At 37.8% G+C, this 25,084-nt stretch overlaps 1 protein-coding gene across 2 annotated transcripts in view; it reads left to right on the top strand.

Annotated features, from left to right (window-relative positions):
• Positions 1-25,084, top strand: part of Lrr47 (Leucine-rich repeat 47) — a 112,771-nt gene that overhangs the window by 46,858 nt on the left and 40,829 nt on the right. For both annotated transcript variants that reach the window (XM_067144713.2, XM_067144714.2), the window contains exons 2-3: positions 6,790-7,077; positions 20,392-20,634. In XM_067144713.2, coding sequence (XP_067000814.1) covers positions 6,790-7,077; positions 20,392-20,634 — 531 coding nt within the window. The remainder of the gene's footprint in view (positions 1-6,789; positions 7,078-20,391; positions 20,635-25,084) is intronic.

The following is a 25,084-nucleotide window of genomic DNA, read 5'->3' as shown; positions in this document are numbered from 1 at the left end:
GCGAGTTGGCCGTGCAGTTACGAGGCGCCGGCTATGAGCTTGCATCCAGGAGATAGTGGGTTCAAATCCCACTGTCGGCAGCCCTGAAGATGGTTTTCCGTTGTTTCAGATTTTTACACCAGGCAAATGCTGGGGCTGTACCTTAATTAAGGCCACAGCTGCTTCCTTCCACTTCCTAGGCCTTTCCTATCCCATCGTCACGATAAGATCTATCTGTGTTGGTGCGACATAAAGCCACTAGCAAAAACACACTATTAAACAAGAAATTCAAATACACATGATTAAACAAAGAATGACATGTTTTGTTCTTAAAAGAACATCATCAGATTCTATAAAGTCACACTCTATGTATAGAAATATTTATGTTTATTTCTAACTAAATACATTGGAATTTAAAATTTGGAACTTAGCTTAAAGAAGTTCTGCCTTTGTTTCCACTACAGGAAAAACATAAATATTTCCAAATATTGAGTGTACTTGATAGAACCTGATGTTCTTTTAAGAAAAAAACATTTCTTTGTTTAATAGTGTGTACTTTTATTCCTTACTTAGTAGTGCCAGGTATGTTATAGTATAATATTTATTGTGAACTTGTGTATTCGCTTTTATGCTACATTTAACCGAGTCAACACTGGAAAGTATGGCATCCGTCTTAACATAATTAATATAGTTTGTATTAGTTCATCTGTTCACCTGCCTGTATCTTCATTTACGTTGTTACATTATTGGCTATTGGAGACGTGAGAGTATTGTGCTATAAGAGTAGGGAAAATGAAGGTATTGCTCAGACTACCAGAATAAAAACTGATATAGTAACATTCAGTTCTGTTCCTCTTTCATTTTGTGTAAAGAAGGAATCCTAGATGTGGTAGTGGGGGGTGGTGGTGGTGGTGGTGGTGGTCATTGTTTTCAGAGGAAGCTCAACTGGACAACCATTCTCTCTTAAATCTAACCAGAAGCCAAAAGGGAAGAGTCTAACCCTTTGATGAATGCATTGGTAAGAGGATGAGAAGAGCCATGAAGGGTATAAAAATGAAGGAGTCCCTAGGGCTCGCAAACCTAATATCATCATGTTGAGAAGAGAACAGGACTTGACCAAGGCTGGCCAGATAGGAAAGTTGAAAGTTATGCATGAAAACAATGCCAGGCTCAGCTAGGGGTCCCTTGGTTACTGCTCACAATGGGTAGGGGATACTGAAGTAGATGTATTCTATTGCCTCCCACCCATAGGGGTCCTGAATCCTGTCCTGCTGTACTGAGAAACTGTTAAATCAGAACATGTAATTGATACCTCCTTCAGAGACCAATAATACCTATCCCAATCCTAGACACAAACATTATTCACATTTCTATAGATATCGCAGTGGCACATGTGATTAGGTAGCGTCTGCATGCATGTTTATATGGACAAGGACTAAGTATATCCCTAGCTTGTAAATGGCATAAACACTATTAAAGTTATTGCTTGTCCATTTTGAAGAAATTACTGAACTGACATATCTGCTGCTGTCATTCTCTACCCATCCATCTTACTTGTAAACCTGCAATAAACCTAACTACCCTTACAGTAATATAATGACTAACTAATGACATATACTTTCAGTAATGGTCACTTAGTTTTTGTTTGATCATCATATTGTATTTCTTTATTAAAGGATTTTTCAGCAGTTCAAAGCAGTATGAATTCTGCGAGGCAGCACTGACATTGAAGGAAGGATCTTTAACAAACCATTTATTTTCGTACAATTTGAGATTTAGTTTCGGATCAACTTATTAAAGTGAAAGAGGTTGCAGGAGAATTGGAGGAAGATATTCCTGTCATGGTCTCTGCAAGCATAGCCTACAGTGAAAGCTCTTATCGAGATCTGGAATCAGTCTGAACACAAGAACTTTAATTTTCATTGAGAAAGGTGCAGTTAACCAGAACATCAAATACATTCTTAAAGAGTATGCTGTATCATTTGCTTCTTTCATTGGAAATAGATTTTAACTCATTTAGGACAAGGTTTGACTCAATGCGGCTTATTATCTGCAACGGTATCTGTATGGGATGGAGATCCTTTAATATTTGCCTTTCTCTATTGTCATTATTACTACTCACAGTTTTCACAAAATATATGGGCCGGGCTGAGTGGTTCAGACGGGTGAGGCGCTGACCTTCTGACCCCAACTTGGCAGGTTCGATCCTGGCTCAGTCCGGTGGTATTTGAAGGTGCTCAAATACATCAGCCTCGTGTCGGTAGATTTAGTGGCATGTAAAAGAAATCCTGTGGTACTAAATTTTGGCTCCTCGGCATCTCCTAAAGCCGTAAAATTAGTTAGTGGGACGTAAAGCAAGTAACTTTTTTTTTTAAATATGGATACGCGAACAACAGCAACTCGGGCAGTAAGTTACAGCAACCATTTAGTTTGGCATTCTGTTCTATGCTGGCCTTGACCCTTACTTACTTTCAAGAGTCGGTTTTAGATCAGGAAAATCTTGAGCTAGCTGAAATAGTGACGTATGCTAGGGATTTCAACAGACAGGCTAGGGAACTGAAAGTCTGGAAGTGGATTGATAAATTCCACAATACTCAAAACACTGACTCGGTTTTAATTCATAAAACTATTTATTGTATGTACAACCTTAAGAACCCAAATTCAGTTCTCACAGATCCTTAAACCTTCTTGTTTATATAAGAATATCCAGTTCTCAAAATGTTCTCGTATAAATACTTAGCTCCTTCTGGAGGCTTCTTACTTCTTTCATGAATCCTTCTTGCTTGAAATCTTCTTTCTTCCAAGAGCACGATGTGCAGATAAATTGACACATTCAACCAGATGACTGGTGCACACATTTTTCACAAAGCATGTGAATAAACAGACAGCAGTAACTTCAACAGTAAGTTACATCCGTCATTTAGCATGGGGTTCTGTGCTGTGCTGACCTTGACCCTTACCTCCCAGGCCACTTAGGTGATACAATTTAGGAAGACTGTCCACGGTCAGTTTTAGATCAGGGAAATCCTGAGCACACTGAAATAGTGTTGTATCCTAGGGATTTCAACAGGGTAGGGAATTGAGAGCATGGAGTTGGATTGATACATTCCACAGTATTCACAATACTGACGTAATTTCAATTGATAATACTATTTAATATATGTACAACCTGATTAAGAACCCAAATTCAATTGTCATAAATCCATAAACCTTCTCAAAATGTTCTTTCTTATAAATAATATTTAGCTCATGCTTGAGGTTTCTTCTTCGTCTTTAATGAATCCTCCTTGCTTGAGATGATCTTATGCAATATACAGACACATTAAAACATTAAACTCCCTTGTAATACAATAACGAAGGCACTTAAGACTGATGTTTCTCCCGGATGGGCTTCACATAATTTAAAGACCCTTTTGCGTGACCGATCTTTAGTTTAAGGTTGTACCAGTTACTAACTTGTGACACAACTCACTTAGGTCACAGCCGTCCCCTTGGTCCGCTGTTTCCAGTCGCTCTCTCTAAGTGTTGGCATGTGAGTCTCAAAGACTGTTCCTGAATGTTCCGGAAGGATTTCCTTCGGAACGTTGTCATCCTATCGACGTAACTTGGAAGAGGACACGTCTCTTACATATGACACATAGCCTGTCTACGTGAGCTTTACCCAAACTGAGTCTCAAACCTTCGTGATGCGACAACATTCATCCTTATTTCACTCAGTTTAGTAATCACACGCATTGCACCATATTGCTCCCATACTGGGCTTCACTCAGTGCTTTATTCTGAAGCTTTAATTTCTCACTTAGTTTTATGAGTTATATGTAACTATTATATATATATAATTCGCTGGGGCCATCAAAGACCACGTCAAGTCTTGTTGCATTTGACACTGAACTTGGCCTTCTTTAGAGCCCGAATTTCCCTCATTCTTTGTGTGTGGGCCTGCTTACGCTCCTCTGTCCAAGGGGCACCGTGTCTTCTCTTCGGTTGCTCGTCTCAGTTTAGCCCGTTCGTCAATATTTTCTTGCGGAAGAGATCTCTGTTAAGGGCGTCTTCAGCTGAGATATGTAGTATTTGCAGGTCTTCCTTGGTATTTCTAAACCAGGGAATTGTGGTTTTGGGGTTTGAATAAAAAAAGTGAAAGATTTCTTTAGTTAACTTTCTTCCGTCCATTCTTTTCAGATGACCGTAAAATCATGCCCGTCTTTTTCTGATTGTGTCAGTAATTTTCTCTATTGTGCTGTAGACTTCCTTGTTGGATCTCTTTTGATGGATTCCATTTCTGTACTTTGATCCCAAGATTCCTCTCACAATTTTGCGTTCTCTTTTCTCCAGTTCTTCAAGGAGTCCTCTGTTGGCATTTAGAGACAGGGTTTCGGCTGCATATAGAACTACTGGCTTCAGAACTGTTTCATAGTGACGTATCTTGGTGTTTCGGGTAAGGCATTTTTTGTTGTAGATTGTGAGGGATGTTTGGTAGGCTATTTCCAGTTTGCGTACTCGCTCCTGAAGTGCTTCTTTGTCCAGTCCATTTTTCATGATGATCTCACCCAGGTATTTGAATTTGTCTACTCGGGTGATGTTCCCATATTTTGTATGGAGTTTTGGTGGAGCCTCTTTGATGTTAGTCATTACTTCTGTTTTCTCAAACGATATCTGCAAACCAGTTTGTTCGGCAATTTCCTTTAAAATTTCAACTTGAGCTCTAGCGGTTTCTGTGTCGTTTGAGAGAACAGCAATGCCATCGGCAAATGCTAAGCAGTCTGTTGCGATCCCCTTGGATTTGGTTCCTATTCTCAATGGACTGTAGTTGGTTTCCTGTAATCTCACCCACCAGGTTCTGATGATCTTTTCAAGAACACAGTTGAAGAGTATCGGGGATAGTCCATCACCTTGTCGGACTCCTGTTTTGATGTCAAAGGAATGCGAGAGACATCCGTGGAACTTCACCTTGGATTTTGTATCGGTCAGGGTGGCTCTAATTAATGCCAGCAGTTTCAAATCAACTCCAAATTCATTTAAGATGTTTAGCAGGACTTCCCGGTCAATGGAGTCGTACACTTTCTTAAAGTCCACAAAGACAGACCCATACTGCTTGGACCTTAGTGTACGATATCTGATGATCGTTTTGAGATTTTGGATCTGTTCAGCTGTTGAGCGACCTTTTCTGAACCCTCCTTGGTATTCACCTATTTGATGTTCGACTTGTGCTTCCAAACGCTCCAGGATGGCAAGTGATAGAATTTCGTAAATCACGGGTAGCAAAGATATTCCTCTGTAGTTGTTGATGTTCTTCATGCTGCCTTTTTTGTGTAATGGATGGATCAAAGCTATTCTCCAATCTTCGGGTAGGGTCTCCTTGTTCCAAATTTCTTCTATTTGCTTTTGCAAGATATCAAGTGATTCCTCTGTGGCATATTTCCATAGTTCTGCTACTACTGCGTCTTCCCCCGGCGCTTTGTTATTTTTGAGACGGGCAATGTGGCGCTTGATTTCATCTCTGTCGGGTGGTCTGGAATCTGGGTACCTGAGTAAGGGTACCTTGGTCTCATTGGTGCTTTGTGGTTTAGAACAATTAAGTAAATTCTTGAAGTAATCTGCCAGAATGCTGCAATTTTCTTCATTTGATGTCGCCAGTGTGCCGTCCTTTCGCTCAAAGCATAGAGATGGTGGTTTATAGCCAGTGAGTTTGCGTTTGAAGGCTCTGTAGTACTCTCTGCTTTCATTCTTCCTAAAGTTTTGTTCTATGTTTTCAATGAGAGATTTTTCGTATTTACGTTTCTCAGTTCTGAACACCCTAGCTGCTTGGGCACATAGGGTTTTGTAGGTTTCCCAATCATTTTCTGATTTCGTAGAGTAGTACTGTTTCCACGCATTGAGTCTTTCTTGGAGGACTGATTCGCAGGTGCCATTCCACCAGACATGCTTTTTGCTTCTCTTGATTTCTGCAACGTCTTTGGCGGCCTCAACAAGGAGACTTTTGGTGTTGTTAAAGTCAGTCATTTGGTCTAGCCTTCTCCTGGAACTCCTTGACCCTTTACCGAAGTTTATCATTGTCGAAGCGTGTGATCTGTTTGGTTGTCTTCCTTGTGTTTGCGGGAATTGGTTTGAATTTGATAAGAGACATATAATGATCTGAGGCCACATTGATGCCTTTCTTTACCTTGACATTCATAATCTCAGGGCTGTTTCTCCCTATTATTATTATTATTATCATCATCATCATCATCATCATCATTATTGCATTAACACTTCAATTTCACTACTTATCTCAAATTACATTCTGCTTAAATTAATTACATTGTAAGATTTTCATCCGGAAGATTGCAGATTTGATTCCTGTCTGCACAAACTCATCTCGCAATAACATATTTCCATGGACAATGAAGTAAACACATTTTCTTCTATAACACCTGTTTTACAAGAGGTCGTAATAATATAGATCAGTCTGAGCCTGTTTCTCACAATATCAGATACTGTATATGTTAAATATTTAATGATTTAATTTTTAAAATTTCATTGTAAAAGTGCAAGTGTGTGGATTATGTGATGGCAAGATTATTCACGTATATTCAGTAAATAATTCTGCGAAAAAACTGTTTCTTTTAACCCCTATGGCACTGGTAGTCAGTATGTGCTTGCTTTATACTGTACATACAGCACTTGATTTTTTAATAGTGTGTTTGTTTTCCATGTGTGATTTAACCAAAGTGTATTAATTATTTGCAGTTAATCTTAACAATTATGAGTTTTTATTTATGAAATTTATCTTAATATATTTTTGTTATTACAACATAATATTATATATTCCAGTTATTTGGCAACATCCAGAAAGTTTTCACCAAATTTGTCAGTGAAGGAAAGGCTACTATTAGATTCATCACTCCTCCACATGATGTGATCATAAATACAACTGCTGTGGAGCTAGCCCATTTCCTTAAAATTATACAGCTATGCTTGAATGCAGATGTACCTCTGAAGAGTATAAAATTTTCTGTGCCATCAAAGAAAATCCCTGGAAAAGTAAAGAATCAACTGAAAATCTTGAAGAAATCAGAATATCCTGTTAATGGCTTCCCACGCAATTTGGAGGTTCTAGAGGTAAGGAAATTCATTATTGTAGTTGAAGTGCTCAAAAGCATGTAATATAAGAGTGCTTATGTGTTTTTAAATATCTTTAATTTGTTATTGATGGTGCAAATAATATTGTTTTTATAAGAATATGATGGATTAATGCTGATAAATATGGAATTTATTTATTTGGTACCAAAACAGTGGCCAAGCTGACTGCTACAGATAGTAGGAAGCTGGCTTTCTGAATGCAGGATGGCAGATTTGATCCTGGCTCAGTTCAATGGTGTTTGAATTACAGTAAAACCTCGATTCTCCGTTCTGCGGATTATCCATCTCCAAAAAGAAAATCTTGGGTTTTTTTTGAAAAGCAATGTACAGTCGCTCCAAAACTGAATGAGCGTACTCATGTCAATAATAATAATAATAATAATAATAATAATAATAATAATAATGCTATTGGTTTTACGTCCCACTAACCACTTTGACGGTTTTCAGAGACGCCAAGGTGCCGAAATTTTGTCTCGCAGGAGTTCTTTTACATGCCAGTATATCTACCAACATGAGGCTGACGTATTTGAGCACCTTGAAATACCACCGGACTGAGCTAGGATCGAACCTGCCAAGTTGGGGTCACGAGGCCATTGCCTCAACCGTCTGAGCCACTCAGCCCAGCTCTTGACGTCAAGGTATCTTGATACAGTATTCTGTTTTGGAACAACTGTAATTGACTCTCCAACTTCTGAATCTACGATCATAACGTACAGTAACTATTGTACGTACATATGCATAGACCGGCAATCGGCATTAAAGACATGACTTCATACATTCTTATACTACGTAATTTTATGTTGTGTAAAATTATTTAACTTTTAACTGTTACGAAAGAAGAGGGATGCTATTCAAATTCAACAGTCACAAACTTTATTATCCATTCCATTGTTGACGAATAATATACTGTAATGTGCCCTCTCCCAGCCCACGGATGGTAGAGTACGGTATGCTGGTCATTTCTACTTCAGAATGATACGTACAACTTATTTGGTAGCGTGTAACATCTCGGAGTACCATACGTAGATCTCTCATATCATTCTCTGTTGTAGATCTTTCATATCATTCTCTGTCAAGGTTAAATATTCTCACCACAGGCTACTGCATCGTAAATATTTCACAATGCACAGGAGTTGAAAACCAGCCTAGCGGTTCTTCATAGTCAACCTCCGCTATTAATAGACAGGTAGGCTACTTTCTGTACTGTAGTGCAAAGTAAAGGAATGTGAGAGTGACTGATAAAGTTGAACATTTATTTTCTATTCTAACAGCAGAGAAAGGTTGAGATTGAAATCTGCAGTAAAAAGAAAACGTGTAGCTTTAACTATACAAAACGATACTCATTCGGGACAAATACTTCAGGTTTCCTATGGGAATCAACATCTATATCATACAAAATAAAGTTAATATAATTGAACGGTTAAAGAAAAGTGAACTAGTCTCAAACTTAGCATCTGAGTTCGGTGTAGGTGTGACAGCTGTGCGGGACCTAATGAAGAATAAAGGCAAAGTGTTGCAGTTTGCGGCAAGTTCTGACAGTTTGCATGGACACGCTAAAAGAAGAACAATGAAATCATCATCTTTAAAAAAACTGGTAGCTGCATTATTCACATGGTTTCAGCAGAAGAGATGTGAAGGTGTACCTATTAGTGGTCCTATGATAACAAGGCAGGCACAAATTTTTCACGAAAAGATGGGGCTCTCAGGGTCCTCACCAGTGTCCAATGGTGGAATTCAAGAGGACAAACTGGGGCAAATATTCATTTATAGGAAGGGGAGTTAGGGATTGGAATAACTTACCAAGGAGATGTTCAATAAATTTCCAATTTCTTTGAAATTATTTAAGAAAAGGCTAGGAAAACAACAGATAGGAAATGCAGACCAATATTGATTGATTGTTGACTGCAGAGATTTAAAGACTGACATGGCATTCGAGAATTAAACATCAAAGGAGAAAAACTAAGTGGTGACATCAGTGCAGCAGAAAACTTTTTTAGATATGAGTTTAAGCGCATAATTGAGAGATACAATTTTGTTCCAAGTCAAGTGTACAATGCCAATGTAACTGGACATCATTGGAAGTGCTTACCCAATAAAACACTAGCAGCTGCTGAAGAGAAATCAGCTCCTGGTTACAAATCTAGTCAAGAGCGTGTTACCATGCTGTGTGAACGCTAGTGGCGACCATAAATTAAAATTAGCTGTTGTTGGTAAAGCAAAAAATCCACGTTCTTTCAAAGGAACAGTGATGAAATATTTCCCAGTAGATTATTGTCGTAACAAATCTTCATGGATGACGTGATATTTTCAGGACTTGATTCCATAATAAGTTCGTTCCGCGGTTTCGAGATTTCTTGGTGTCCAAAGGCTTGCCATTAAAGGCTGTCCTGTTCTTGATAATGCACCCTCTCACCCTGTTGATACAGAGTTGAAATCAGAGGACAGAAACATTTTTGTTTCCTATTTGGCACCTAATGTAACTTAATTAATTCAGCCGATGGACCAAAGCGTCATCGCAACCTTTAAGGCGCATTACAAGCAGGAATTGCTAGGCCTCTTACTTTCCGAAGAAACGTCGATGGTTGAGTTGTAGAAAAAACTCTATCTTAAAGAAGTGCTTTATCTTGCCTAGAAATCATGGGATTTAGTAACCGCTCAGAACATCACTCGATTGTGGAGAAAATTGTATGATAATGTCGAAGAGCTTGCCGACGATTTTCATGGGTTCACTGATGAAGATGAAAATGAAGGATTGATGATCAAAGATATCCTTAAGACTATTGAAAATAACATTCATTTTGGAGAAGTGGATGAAAGTAACATTGAGGAGTGGCTTCATACTGACGATGTATTGCCTGGGCATTACATTTTAACTGATGATGAAATAGTAAATAAAAACGCAAACGGGAATTCGGTAGTCAGCTGCAAAGTGACAAGTTAAAGTGAGGGGGATGGGGAAGAATAGTGCGTCTCAAACAATCGCGTACCGCTTCAGACCGCACTGGAGTCAACTGAAACGTTAATGGAATTCTTGGACCAAGAGGACGATATAGATTTTTCAGACATTCTTGAAATTAGAAAGCTCAGAATGTACATAAAGAAGAGAATAAGTTGTAGGAGAGTGCAAAAAAAAAGTAATGGATTGTTTTAAAGCAGCTTAAATGACACCATGTAAATTAATTATTTATGGTTTGCTGGTAATTTAGGTGAATATTTAGTATCTATTGTTGTAGCTTTGACTACATTTTGGTTTTAAAGAGGTTTTAATGCACTGGATTTTAAGGTTATACAGTATGTATTTTATGTACTTTAAAGTCCATTAAAGTATGGATTATCAGTTTTTTTTAATTAACCGTTCTCCCCTTCCCGGGCTTTAGAACGGATAATCAAGGTTTTACTGTACTCATATTGATGGATCGACAAAGACTCGCACACAATGCTGTCAGTTGTATACCCTAATTTTATTTACAAACTGCGATACATATGTCACACACGCACGCACACACACACGCACACACACACACATCAATAAAGCACCATCTTGAACAACTGCCTATCACGAAGAATAATAAGACTGCAACCACTGCATGTCAACTACCAATTCTGCAAAACCAATTCACATACTTTAAACATGACTTCCACACACGTCAAAGAATAATCTAGTATTATTCTTTGACTTTAAGTACATTTCAATACAGACCATAACATGAGATTTGTAACATGTAATTTTTTTATTTTATTTTATTTTATTTTATTTTATTTTATTTATTTTTTTTTTTTTGCTAGGGGCTTTACGTCGCACCGACACAGATAGGTCTTATGGCGACGATGGGATAGGAAAGGCTTAGGAGTTGGAAGGAAGCGGCCGTGGCCTTAATTAAGGTACATCCCCAGCATTTGCCTGGTGTGAAAATGGGAAACCACGGAAAACCATTTTCAGGGCTGCCGATAGTGGGATTCGAACCTACTATCTCCCGGATGCAAGCTCACAGCCGCGCGCCTCTACGCGCACGGCCAACTCACCTGGTACATGTAATTCTACACACGTCTCATCAAAACAGTTCCTGTCAAACAATAATTCCACACCACTGTCAAGACCGGCTCCTTATATATATCGCCTGGCCAGGCTTCTAGAAGAATACATTTTCTCGTTAATTCTAGAGTGCCTAAAGCCTAGTTATAATGTAAAGAACATTCTACAACCATCTAGTGTCAAAGAAATACCACTCTGGATATTACAGTGTGTTGCACAATATTGTAGTGGACTATACATCGTATATACAGGTATATAATAATAATAATAATAATAATAATAATAATAATAATAATAATAATAATAATAATAATAATAATAATAATAATTCGAGCTGGATATTGGCATTATTTACCCATGGGTTAAAGAATATTCTTTTCAAGCAATATCAGTCTATTACACTTGTGTTAATATATGCTAGCCTTGTGTCAATAGATTTACTAACATGTAAACATGTATAGGGTGTTCTCGTGGAAGAAAATTCCCAGCACCTTGGTGTCTTCAAAAACTGCTGAAGTGAATTAAAACTAATAACTATTATTCCATTTAGTGCTATGCCAAATGCAGTGATGTAGTTTACAGTAAAAAATGAAGAATTTCCTACATAATTTAGGGCCTGTTCTACCATCTACTTGTAAACTGGATGGTAGTGCAACGGAGATCAGCTACCCGGTGGTGTAAATTCCTTGACACTTTGCCTTGCATACTACCACCTCAATGTAAATGCTAAGTAGTTATCCGGAGCTAGACACTGATATAAAGCGTTGGCTAACATTTTCTTGCTTTCCACTGAAGTGCTGTCTGTCAGATTTATGAAGCTCATTTTGTTCATCTTATTTTCCTGTACTTGAATCAGCCAGCATGGCTAACAAGGAGAGTCTGTAGTGTTTGTTACAGACACAGATTTTGTTAAGTTTCATGAGATTAATCTAATTTTTGTAAAGATTTTAACATTTCGGTTTTCAAACACTGGTTGAAAGCCGTCATTTAAGCATGAACTTGTAGAAGCATTCTCATACCGGTAGTACAGTGGTCAAGGCCAAGGTGCTCATTCCATATTTTAAGGTGCTCAGGTTCGATACTAAATTAAGATTTTAAAAATTAAATTCATAATTATTTTCATTTCCTGCTGTAGTCTTTGGCTCAGTCTTTTCTCATACTTTCATACATACACACATCTTCATTAAAGACTTATGCCTTTTATCATTCTGTTTGCAAGCCTCTGTGAATTAAATAAGCACCTCCACAATCTTCTATTTGCAACTATCTCTATGTCCTCATTTAGTTCTGCGTGCTTCCTCTTATTGATAATTTATTTCATTCTAGTGTTAAATCATAACATCACTTTCTATAAGTAGCACATATAAATTGCATCTTCCTAATAGATGTGATATTATGATTAAATATTAGACTGATGTAAGTTATTGAAAAGATGTGTGAAGAAAGACATACAGTTAAAAAACAGCATGGAGTGAAATTAATAAAAAAAAATGACTTGAAGACTCGACTGAAGCCAGCAACTTGACTACAGTGCTACAAGAATGCTTTCTTAAATGTGGGCAAAATAAGACTGACATGGAATTGACCCTTGTTAATGAACAGAACTGCCCATCACAGAAAATGCAGGAAACTGTGATTTCGATGCACTGAATGGCTGCTGTTACATGTCTGCACGTGTGAATCTCCCGAGTACATTGCTGTGTCATTACGTGTGATGAGTTACAGGAGTAGACTTGTTTAGTGAGCAGTTGAATGCAACATAAAATGGTGCTCATGATAAAACAGTCCGTGTTCATTGTTAAGTGTTATGCAAAGCACGATTTGTGGAAAACCTGTTTGGAGCTGGTTCATAAGATTTTAAGACTGGAAGTGTTTTGGCAAAACCTCCAGTAAAGTCTGTGATGGAAAACTTCATGGCAAAATGACGTGAAACAGGCTCTGTAGGGAATAAAAACCGTAACTATCCAAAAAGAGTTCGAGCACCAGAAAACATTGCTCGAATGAAGGAAAGCCTGGAATGAAGTCCAACAAAATTTCAACGCTGTTTATCTGTGCTAGTGGGAATTAAGTGATCATCGTGTCAAAACATTATAAAACATTATAAAAAAGAACCTGAATCTGTATCCTTACAAATGTACTGTTGTGCATGCATCAAGTCTCCAGACGAACCTTCGTGTGTTCAGTTCTGCCAGTGATTTCTGAATGAAGTAGAATCAGGACTTTTGGATCCTCAGTTTTTTACTTCTTCAGATGCGCCCATTTCCAGCATCTTCTGTGATGTTCATTAACAAGGGTCAATTCCATGTCAGTCCTATTGTAAATATTTTCTGGACCAGTTTTATTTTGCCCCCGGTATGAAAGTAAAATCACAAGTATATAACAGAAGTTAAAGGAATGGAATATGTAATACGATGACTGGACAAGTTTAGTTTAGAAGTCAAAGGAAGACCATAAAATTACTAAAGATTGATTGCTGGTGATTCAAATAGTTCAAAATCATTGAATAGTTTACAATATGAATAAATACCCCCTTTTAGTACCCAATGCAAGTTGTAAGGTACACATTTATTAGGGTAATAATAATAATAATAATAATAATAATAATAATAATAATAAAATCATGCTTAGAACCATGCAGTATGATGTTGTATCATGATTTTATCAATATACTGTCCGGCTCCATGGGTAAATGGTTAGCGTGCTGGCCTTTGGTCCAGAGGGTCCCGGGTTCGATTCCCGGTCGGGTCAAGGATTTTAACCTTCATTGGTTAATTCCAATGGCTCGGGGGCTGGGTGTGTGTGCCGTCTTCAGCATTAGAATTCATCACAGGTAGGGCCCCATTCTCATAGACACGCAGGTCGCCTATATGGCGTCAACTCGAAAGACCTGCACCCGGCCTCTTCGGAGGCCACACGCCTTTAATTAATCAATATACTGACCTAATACAAGATGTATTTACGATAAGTGTCTCAGTGAAGGAAGGAGTTCTGATTCATGGTAAAAAATAGAAGTGACTCTTCTGTTCAATAAGGTTGACTGTACAGGTATGGAAAACTACTACTACTACTACTTTCCATCTTTTACACATTACTAACCAAAATTGTAACAAGCCAACTTACTAAGGAATTTGACTTTTATCAGCCCGTCGAACAAGCAGGATTCCGGATAGGTTTCAGTATGATTAACCATCTTCAAATGATACATATTCTGATCGAGAAATGTACTGAGTACAGTGTCCTTCTACATGTGGCATTTGTAGACTGTGAAAAATCCTTTGATTCGATTGTGGATTGGGCTGTGCTGGAAGCAATGGTCCATGCATACATCGACAGCAGATATTCTAACTTGATAATATAATCTACGACCACACGTCCAAATTCAAGAAAACTGGGTCACAAGGACAGTTCTAATCGAGAGAGGTACTAGACAAGGTGATAACATCTCACTGAAACTATTTACCTTGGCTTAGAGGACATGTTCAGGAAAGTAGCCTAGGACAGGAAAGCAGTCAACATGGACAGCAAATATCACAGTCGCCTATGCTTTGCTGGTGTTGTCAAGCTCATCAGCTGTGAATCTGGTGAACTGAAAATAGTGCTGCAGGAACTGAAGGAAGCCTCGCAGCCTGTGGGATTGAAAAGGAAACTGCTGAAAACTAAAATTATGAGTCCTAATAACATGCAGGTTACTATCAACAATCACATCCTTGAGAAGGTGGTTGATGAATATGTGTACTATAAACTTGGGAATCCCTCCTCTGTCAGGTTGGCACACCTGTAGCTACCTAGTTTTCTACCAGAGTGCAGCACATGGCCCCCACATGGCATAACATTTGTCAGTCACAACCCCGCCCACTTTTCAAATTGCCCACGCCCAAATCTATAAACTTGGCAATCCCTTCTTTGTCAGGTTAGCACACCTGTAGCTACCTAGTTTTCCACTAGAGCGCAACATGTCACCACGTGGCATGACAACTGGCAAACACCGCCATGCCTACTTGTAGCCTTTGTACTGGAAGCTGGTGTAGGGAAGATCAGCTGGTTAGATTAACGCATGGTCAGTGTGAAGTTAAGGTAGCACTCTTACCCATGTTAGGTTATGGCCACGCACATAGCCAAAGCTCCTCACCAAAGTATCGCTTGCACCAGAAGCTGGTGTAAGAAAGGGCAGCTTGTTCGGTCAACACCACCTAGATATAAGGCCTGAGCACGAAACCAAGATGGCTGACAATAGAGGCAATCATCATAATGTCACTATGGCATCTTACCATATGTTTTAATTGATCTGGCTACTTAAACCTCAAAATAATTACCCCAAACCCTCATTCCTTCAGATAAAAGTCACTTATACCTTCAAGAAACTATTTCTGAAAAAATTAGGGATAGTTGATACACAAGGTTTCTAAATAATGCTGAAACTCAAGTGAGGTTCAAGAATTACGGGAATGGCAGAATACCGAAATTCATAATAAATGTTTTATTTCGTCCCCCACCCACAAAGAAAAAATTGAAAGCAACAACACACTTATTTACATAAATGCAGATTTGCATGAAATTCAGTCCTGTTGACAAATAACACGTTTCTTCCTCGTCAATACATTCTTCGACATGGAACTTTTTTTCTAACAATAATTATTCAAAAGAATGTTTGTTGAAGTCCATACCAGTTTTCTACAAACACATTCTCATGTATGTCTGTTATTGCACATATCTGGCTCCCACAAAAGTTCTTTATCATGAATAATTTTCATTGTACTCTCACATGCAACCTCCCTATGATCATTTACTAAAAGAAACTCTGTTTCAAAATCTGTACATAATTTTGTTACTACCAGATAATTATGTATTATTACATTTATAACAAACATTTCAGGGAACAAAAGCCTACCCCTACTCTTATTTCTAATTAGATTATATGCCTCATCATCAGCATCAATGAAGTCCTCAGTAACAAGAATTCCTTTACAGTGTTCACATTTCAAATATTTTGAGACACTATAGCAACAATAACCTGCTAAATAGACTAAAATTGGCATGTCATTGTTATCCTGTAAACTTATTTGTACATCTATGCTCTTACACAATGAATTATCAAAATCCAAAAAGTCAGAGGATTCAGGAGGCGGGTCAGAGAACTCATCTACTTCAATCTCCCCAAATGCGTTTGATCCTATCTTTAGAGTCAGTGATGACAGTAACCTTAACTTCTTTTCAACTTCAAACAACTGCCTCACAGAAATATTGTACTGCCCTCCTGCAAGCTGCCTATATTTCCCAAACCTGTCTTCTAATATGTCTGTTTGAAATTTTCCTAATAGGACATATGCAAAATTAAGTTTTGACAAACAATATTCTATCAACATCAACAATCCTTCAGTTGTCAATATCAAAGCAGCCATTGTTTCAGATGATAATGAACCTTTTCCACCTAGATCTCTCCACTTTACTAGCCATTGTAGGAATTTCTTCAAATATTGAAGCCCTTCCCCTGAATTCGAAGAGACTGGACACATTAAGCTGTTACCCCTTTACCTGGTGTTTTGACATTGACAACAGCCCACCAATCTATTATTATTTTGATATATGCGGCTGTTTCTTTATAATATGGTAGCTTACACTTTTCACCTAACACTTTCAGCCCTTCTATAACATTGTCATTGAAAACTTGCAGAGCTAATTTTATATTCTGCCTTTCAAATGATGAAGGACTTAATGCTTTGAGAGACAGACCATAACCATATTTTATGAACTTTTCATGCTCAAGATCATATAATTTCTTAATTGTAAGAAAAGAAGCACACTGCACTGCACTGTTATCTTCAAAATCAGGGAAGTTCATGCACATATTCTCATCCTTTCGATTTAACCAGTTATTGCGAACACATTTGAGCAAGTGAACACTAGGTATCAAACACAAAGAAAAGTGGTCTGCTCTCATCAGCAGGATGCGGATAAACACATTTCAATTCATTTTCAGGTGAAAATATTTGCATGCATTTTCTGTTTACAGAACTATTATCACTAACAACACAAACAACTTTAAACCCTACTTCCTCTAATCCTACAATAACTTTTCTTAGTACACCATGCAAATATTCTCCAGTAATTGATTTTACAGGTAATATGTGAGCTACTTCCTTAAAATCAGATAACAAACTTGAAACCATAAAACAATAAGCACCTGTTGCTAACTGCTCATCATTGAATGCTTTGCCAACAACATTACCACCTTTACAGTCCATTAATGGTTTAACATGAATTTCATCCATCATAAGCACAATGAACTTATCACTATCATTGCCAGAAAATTTATCCCTTATGTACTTCAGGAAATTGTTATCGTGCTGTTCTATTCTAGGATCTACTTTTAAAGAAGAAGAAAGCCTCCTGATGGTACATGGATGAGGCAGATACAATAAATTGAGATGTCTGAGGTATGCATAGCAATGGGGTGAAATGGACTGCAATATTGAAGATAAAATCAGAAAGGATGGACTATAACTCCTCCTCTCGTGTGACCAAAGTGCAATCTGTTCAATCATGAATTCAAGTTGTCCTTTTAGTCTCGGTTCTAACATGTTGACTTGTTTCAAAAGGTATGCTGCTAAACCTAAAATGTCATTAGTGCTGTTTGCACTGTGAACCTCAGAACTTAACGTGTCAACTTTTTCAAGAAGCACTGAAATTTCATCCAAGTCCTTTACAGACTGTGGGAAATGAAAGTTACCAATACTGTCTAATTTTATGTTCTTATAGTATACACTTAACTCCAAAGTTTCATTGATAACTATAGAACTAATTATTTCAGGTTCAGGGTTCAACACAATTTTAACTATTACTATATTTACACCTTTGTGAAGTATGTCCCATGATTCACCTACATTCAGATTATTTAACTTGTCTTTCGGGTCAGTGAAATTAGAAAATGTTATTCTATTCTTGTGTAAATTATATTCTACTTCACTCTCCTCGATTGCTGCCTGGATATTTTCATTTTCTCTTCTTCTTCTCTTCTCTTCAGGACCTTCTCGATAGGTTTTTGAACTACTCAAATACGCTGGGCAATTTGGCAAAAGTGAAGGAACAGCACTGGGGATGTCGTGGAACCTTCAGTGGTAGAGTTATAAGCTGTCCATCCTCACAGTGGAACTCAGTATGTTTCCTTATTTCGGACGGATTAAAATGTAATTCACAAACCTGCAATTACAGACAACCAGTTAACCTAACCTGAACGAATTTCACCATGCATGTTAGAGGTTAGATCCCGTCTAACCTAATAGCCATTTTTTGAGATATATTATACTACCATCTCTTGATTATATTAATATATGAACACACTATGAAATAAAACATTTGCGAATAAAAAATGCATAACCTAGTATCTAGTTACTTACCACTGAATACTTCGTTGGAACGGAATTCTCGCGCTTTGTTGCACATATCCATTTCTTTTTTAGATCTTCATCTTTCGGAAATCTAAAAATCTGTACTTTGCTATTGGCACTGTAGTTTCCCCTACAATTAGGCACACAACATTCGTAGACCACTATTGTATTTTGTATGACAAAATTACGGATCACTTTCACAAGGCATTGCCTCAACAGTCCGCCATTTTCCTTTTAATCTCGACACCATGCACAGGCCTTATATCTAGGTGGTGTTGGTTCGGTTAACACATAGTCAGCACGAGGTTAAGTTTGCACTCTTAAACAGTGCACATGTGCGCAGTACACGCTGCCTGCATGTGGTGTGACAGCTGTCAAACAACCATGCCCGCTTTTCAAATTACCTGCGCGCTGTGACATCACACCCCAACAGCCAATCAGCGCTTGGTCTGTAGTGGGCCGCTCCACCTCCCTACTACTGTGTGAACTGCGCTCTACTGTAAACTGCAGTTTGACATGTAAGGAATTTCATGAGAGAGTTAAGTCTAATATAAGTGCACTTACCGAGCTCGATAGCTGCAGTCGCTTAAGTGCGGCCAGTATCCAGTATTCGGGAGATAGTAGGTTCGAACCCCACTGTCAGCAGGCCTGAAGATGGTTTTCCATGGTTCCCCATTTTCACACCAGGCAAATGCTGGGGCTGTACCTTAATTATGGCCATGGATGCTTCCTTCCCACTCCTAGCCCTTTCCTGTCCCATTGTTGTCATAAGACCTATATGTGTCGGTGCGACGTAAAACAACAAAAAAAATAATAATAAGTGCACTTAGGCAGGTTTGTACCAGTGAAAAATATACCTGGTTCTGTAGGAAGAAAGGTGCAACCAGTGTAAACATGAAAATTGATAGTGACTGTTGAAATGTTAAATCATAACTTAGTCCTTGCATTTCATAATTGAAAATGTCCCAGTTTGTGTCAGTAAAATTATGAAAACCCTATATATAGTCGTATGTTAAGTGAGTTTCAAACTGTTGTCACTGCAGGAGTGCAGAAGAGATCAAGTGTAATTAGCAGTATGCTATTGAACATCAAGCCACACGAAAACAGAGCTTCTCCAATTATGGTAATGATGCTGCAGGCGGTACTTACTGTAACATCACGCCTTAATTGTGAGCTATTATTTATCAGTGGGTTATGGTTGTTGCTGTTTCTTTCTTCATAATTGAAATCAGGCGTGTAATTGTGGACTTTTCATTTGGTGGCGGTTGATGATGGTGATTATTTTAAAAGAAAGCACAAATGGGGAACCATTCTCTCTTAACATGTACCGGTACTTCATCTTAAAACACAAACCACCACCACCACCATCACTAATCATAAGAATAAATGGAAGAGGCTCACCTCTTCAAAGAATTAAGGTGTCAGCGAAAGAAGTGAAGGACCATGAAGGGTATGAAAATTATAGGCTCCTTAAGCCTCACAAACCTAATATAGGGATCGAAAGAGACCAAAAGTTGGCCAAGAAAGATGAAAGTGAGGATCCTGGCACGAGTAATTGGAAGCATGCCAGACTCGTCTAGAGGTCCCAGTTTCATCAACCCGCATTCTAAAGTAGAGAGCTGTGGGGAGTTACCCATTTCAGTCACTTTGTATGGCAGGCAGGGAATTCCACTGTCCTGACCCACAGAGGTATTTCCATTTGGAGTGTTATGGCTTGTTTGAGCCCTTTTCCTTTCCTTGCTGGTTTTGTGTGCTGTGCTGTATTTATTAAGAAGCCTTTTCCATTTTGTTGAATGACTACTTTTGTATCTTGTTCCTAGAAGAAATTGTATTAACTCTCTAATGCTGATTATTAAAATTTCCACTTTCCAATAGGTAATTTCCTTAGACCAGAACCAGGTTGATCCTAGAATTCTGTGCCTGGAAAACCTCACAACCCTGAACATGTCTCAGAATAATTTGCAAAAAATTCCAGAAGAAATAAACTTGCTCAACAAACTGAGTGTTTTGGTCTTGTCAAAGAATTTGTTGGGCAGAGGTCGACATGGAGATTGGATGTGGGTGAATGGAGGAAATCTGGCACGGTCTTTGAAGAAACTAGACCTTGCATGTAATGAGGTAAGGCAAATGGTATTTTTATTGCAAAATATTTCTTAAGTTTACCTCAGATGTTAGCAAAAACCAAAACATCCTCCTTATGGTATAGGCATAGTTTATGCATTTACATATCTGGGTCCCTTGGTAGAAGTGATGCAAGAAGTGGGGCACTTTGATAATCAGGAAATTGAATGTTGATGTGCATGTTGGGATATGGAATTTCAGAAGTTTGAATCTGCATGGTGATGGTGGTGGTGGTGGTGGTGGTACAACTGGGCAGTCATCCTCTCTTAACACTAATCAGGAGCAAAATGGAGGAGGTCTGACATTTCGAAAAATGACAGTATCAGCAAGAGAAAGGGGAAGACCACGAAGGGTGTGAAAATGAGACTACCTAGGCGTCGCAAACCTAGTACCGTTGGGTTCGGAAAAGAACAAGAGTTGACCCAGGAAGATTGGATAGGAAAGATGAAATCTAGGAGACTAGAATGAGTAAATGGAAGCCAGTCTTAGTTAGGGGAACTATAGTTGTCAATCCATGCTCCTAAGTTTAGAGTTCCTGGTCCCCCTTTTAATCATCACACACAACACGCATAGGATACCGTGGATGTATCCCACGGGATGAATCTGCATGGTTGATCAGAGAATCTTCACCCATTCATGATTGGCCTTTTAAATCTCAAGGCCCACTACGTCTTGTGATGTCACCTTTTTGCATTTATTTGGAAAATTAATATCTTAGGTCACTTTTGTGATATTTTTATGAAACTAAAACTAAAGTGATTGTGAATTTTTCCCCTGAGTACCTAAAAAAGTTTCAGACTTAAGACATAAGTATTTCTGATAATAGCTTTCTTTACCTCAAAGTTTTCATTATTTTCTTACAAAATTGTACAAAATTATTTTGATATTCTCCTAGTCAATACTATAGTATTTTACGTCCAATTAAGACAAAACTTTACACAGACATAGACATATTTTGACTCGGCATTGGGTCATTCTCAGTAAGACATATATAATGAATTAAAAACATTGGACACACAAAATGAAATGTTAGTTAAAAAGCTTTTCCTAAGAAACATGATGAAAGTTGAAACTGTAAGATGGCGATCGCTAAAACAACCTTGAGCTGGAGGTCTTTTTGTTTCAATGTTTTTGTTATCTCTTGCTGTGGTTCAACTAGTATATGTAAACTGTCTGACTCCATAGTCAGAGAACACCGGTGATACAAGCGGGCTATGTAACACTAAAAGTCTGATGGTTCAACTTCAACAATGCTTATGTATATCAGCCCATGTCGGAGTAACTTTTACTTTTTTTTCTATCCTCTCCCTTTCTTCTTTAATTCTTTGCGCTAACTTTGGCTTTTTCTCATTGTTTATTAGGTCCAATTGCTCCGCAATGAACTGAGACTTCAATCTTCTCACAAACAATTATTCAACCACCACGTGCAGTGCTTCCATTCAGTATCTCAGAATTCTACTGGAAGTTTATTCAGTGATATGGTTTTATTCCTTTACATTAAGCACATGAATTATTCTCCTCACTTCAAGGCCATTTTACTATTAGAACTCTAATGAAAAACTTTCAGTACCAAAGTGTCAAATTTTACTCCAATGACATATATATGCCAACATTTTGAAATAGTGTATAATTCAACAGCGTCAAAACATAGGCCATACTATTAGTAGAATCTACCAGGAAGACTCGCTTTTAGACTATTAGTACTTCAGGAATATGTTTATAAGCATAATCTGAAGCATTTATTTTATGAACTTTCATCACAATTGTGCTCATTTTTTTCAGTGCTACGCAAAAACAATACTTTTAGAACTCACATGAGAGATATACGTGCGACAGGGCTCGGCAGCTGGCAAAATTCCCATCCTCGCTGCTAGAAGGGGGCTTCATTCATTCCATTCCTGACCCGGTCAAATGACTGGAAACAGGCTGTGGATTTTCATTTTTTCATGAGGGATATACCTTTAGAGCCATAGTACTTGGTTCCAGATGTAGCCATTTTACATGAGCATATTAGTTTATAATTATTTTATTATCTTTGTATTTTTTCACCATTAACTTTTAAACTGGATAATGTAATATTGTTTATTTTAACTAAAATGTATTGTTTTAGGATATTTTGACTAAATTGTGTAATTGAATATTTATGGCTGATGATGACCCCGAGTAGGGTCGAAACTTGTACTGAACTTTGCAATGTGAAAACTGCATTGAAAAAAGCTTACTGTATTGAATAGGTGGAAAAATTTTACCTGATTAAATAATATGTAAGTTAATCTCAGTTCAATACGGACCAACCAGAATGAAATTTATAACCTTTAACAGATTAAATCAGCAATGATGAGTACAGTATCCCTGAAAAGTTTCATGTGACATTGTAATGGTATCTTAATTATATAACACATTCAACATCTGTGCGTAGACATTCTTTTGAGAATTGGTTAATGATATAGGTCTATGAGATTTTAGCTATCAACGTTCATAATGATCAGGTTAGAGTGCGGAATTAAGAAGATGTTAAGTATAATGTTCTTAAGGATTTCAGTATTGGTTTTCAGGTTAAATAGATTCCAACTAAGAAAGTAACATTCGACGATGGTAACTTAGATATATTATTCGACAGGGCACGACAAATCCCAGACGCCACGTCGCCATGGCACCTGAAATTATTTCCTTGGCGCTTCTTTTTCGAGCCGAGTATAATCTCCCCCTTTATATGTTTAATTCCCGGTTTGCTGTCGCTGAACTGTTGCAAAGCACATGTAATAATAGACAATCCCTGGACACTTCACACAATTTATCGAGCTCGGTTGAACAAGAGAATGAGGTTAGGTGTTGGCGGGGATTTTGGGTACGTATTGGCTATTTTTGCTTTGATATTAATGTTATTACCATTTTAAATAATAATCAAGGCTGCATTATATAATAGAAGAAAAATTAATGTTAAGTAAGAACATTTGGGTATCGATAAAACATCTCATAAAGAAAGTATTATCGACATAGAAATAACTCAAATATACTTCTCATGTAAATGACACAAATGATATACTGCGATGTTCCTTTACTATCAAAATAAAATCTCTTTTGCTATTAAACTGATTATTTTAACAGTGCTGTTACTGTAAAGTGAAATAGAACTAACTCTCGCAGAATTTATTTCCATATGTTGACAGCATACGAAGCTCCTAGGCATGTGCATGGACACAAAATGGCAGAAAGGGTGTCTTGTAAAGTATGGGTTGTTCCTTGTATTTTTTTATTTTTTATTTTAGCTTTATGTTATTAATACTTTAACATGTCAGACTAATATATACAAAGGAATTCTACAGTTTGGTGTAGTTGACAACAATATTTACTTTGCTATTTATATGTTATAATTTACAAGTTTCTTAGAACAGTAAATATGCAACATTTGGCAAGTTTTATAAATTTGTATACAGGTTGGCATGTCTTTAGTTCAGTGTCCTGCTGTCTTTACATTTTAGGGCATTGTGTTGTTGTGTATAAAACAATAAAATCACAATAGCTAGGGTCTATTGATATTACTACCATATTTTATTTTTCAGAAGGCTAAGCACCAGCATTTTAACAACGCGAATACTGGAAAAATTACCTGGCTCCTAGGTTAGAGTGCTGGCTTCTAATGGGCGCCAGGAAATGTTCTCCGCAGTGCCTATTGCTGCTGCACAAGGGAGCATCAGCAATTTAGTTGGCAGACTGGTGTCATATCTGTCACGCTCTCTCGCCGACAGGCCAAGGTCAACAGGATAGCAGTACGTGGAAGACCACGCGTGGGAGCTGTGGGCTATCGAAATCGTCAGTGTGTATTGCATTAAGTGAGCGTTCAGATAGATTATTGGAATAGTGCAACAGGATCCAAGCGGTAATGTTTACTACTGAAGAGAGAGCTTTTTTTTATGGAATACATTTTTCGCGAGCGTAATCTGTTTACAGAAAATGTAAAACTAAAATTTCAGGCGGTGTTTCCTAATTCAAAGTGTCCAAACTGGGATACCATTAGGGATTTGATAAGTAAATTTTGTGTGGCCTGCTTAATTTACGATGAACCGAGAACAGGCAGGCCTACGCTTTTAACAGACGAAAAAAGATTGATGAACATAAAGTGAATATCATTAATTATGTGCAGTCCATAAACAGATGAAATTTTAGTGAAAGTCTTTGACAATATGTGTAGACGTGTTGAAGTCTGTCTTCGAACACAAGGACAACACTTCCAGCATCTGTTATGAATTGCTGTGGTGAATACAAAGTTTACTGTTTGTTGGAATTTTTTTTTTTTTTATACAAGCAGCAGCAGCAGCAGCCGTGCTGCCAACTTAACTCCTGATGCCACCTCGCGCAGCAGCATGTAGGCACTGTGGAGAACATTTCCTGGTGCCCTGTAGATTTAAAAACATTTGTCATGACCTGTTATACGAGATGACTAGAA

Source organism: Anabrus simplex, chromosome 1 (genome assembly GCF_040414725.1).
Source record: "Anabrus simplex isolate iqAnaSimp1 chromosome 1, ASM4041472v1, whole genome shotgun sequence".
In the NCBI taxonomy this organism is placed as follows: Eukaryota; Metazoa; Arthropoda; class Insecta; order Orthoptera; family Tettigoniidae; genus Anabrus; species Anabrus simplex.
The sequence above is the reverse complement of the archived record's forward strand: the minus strand, read 5'-3'. Positions and strand labels throughout refer to the sequence as shown.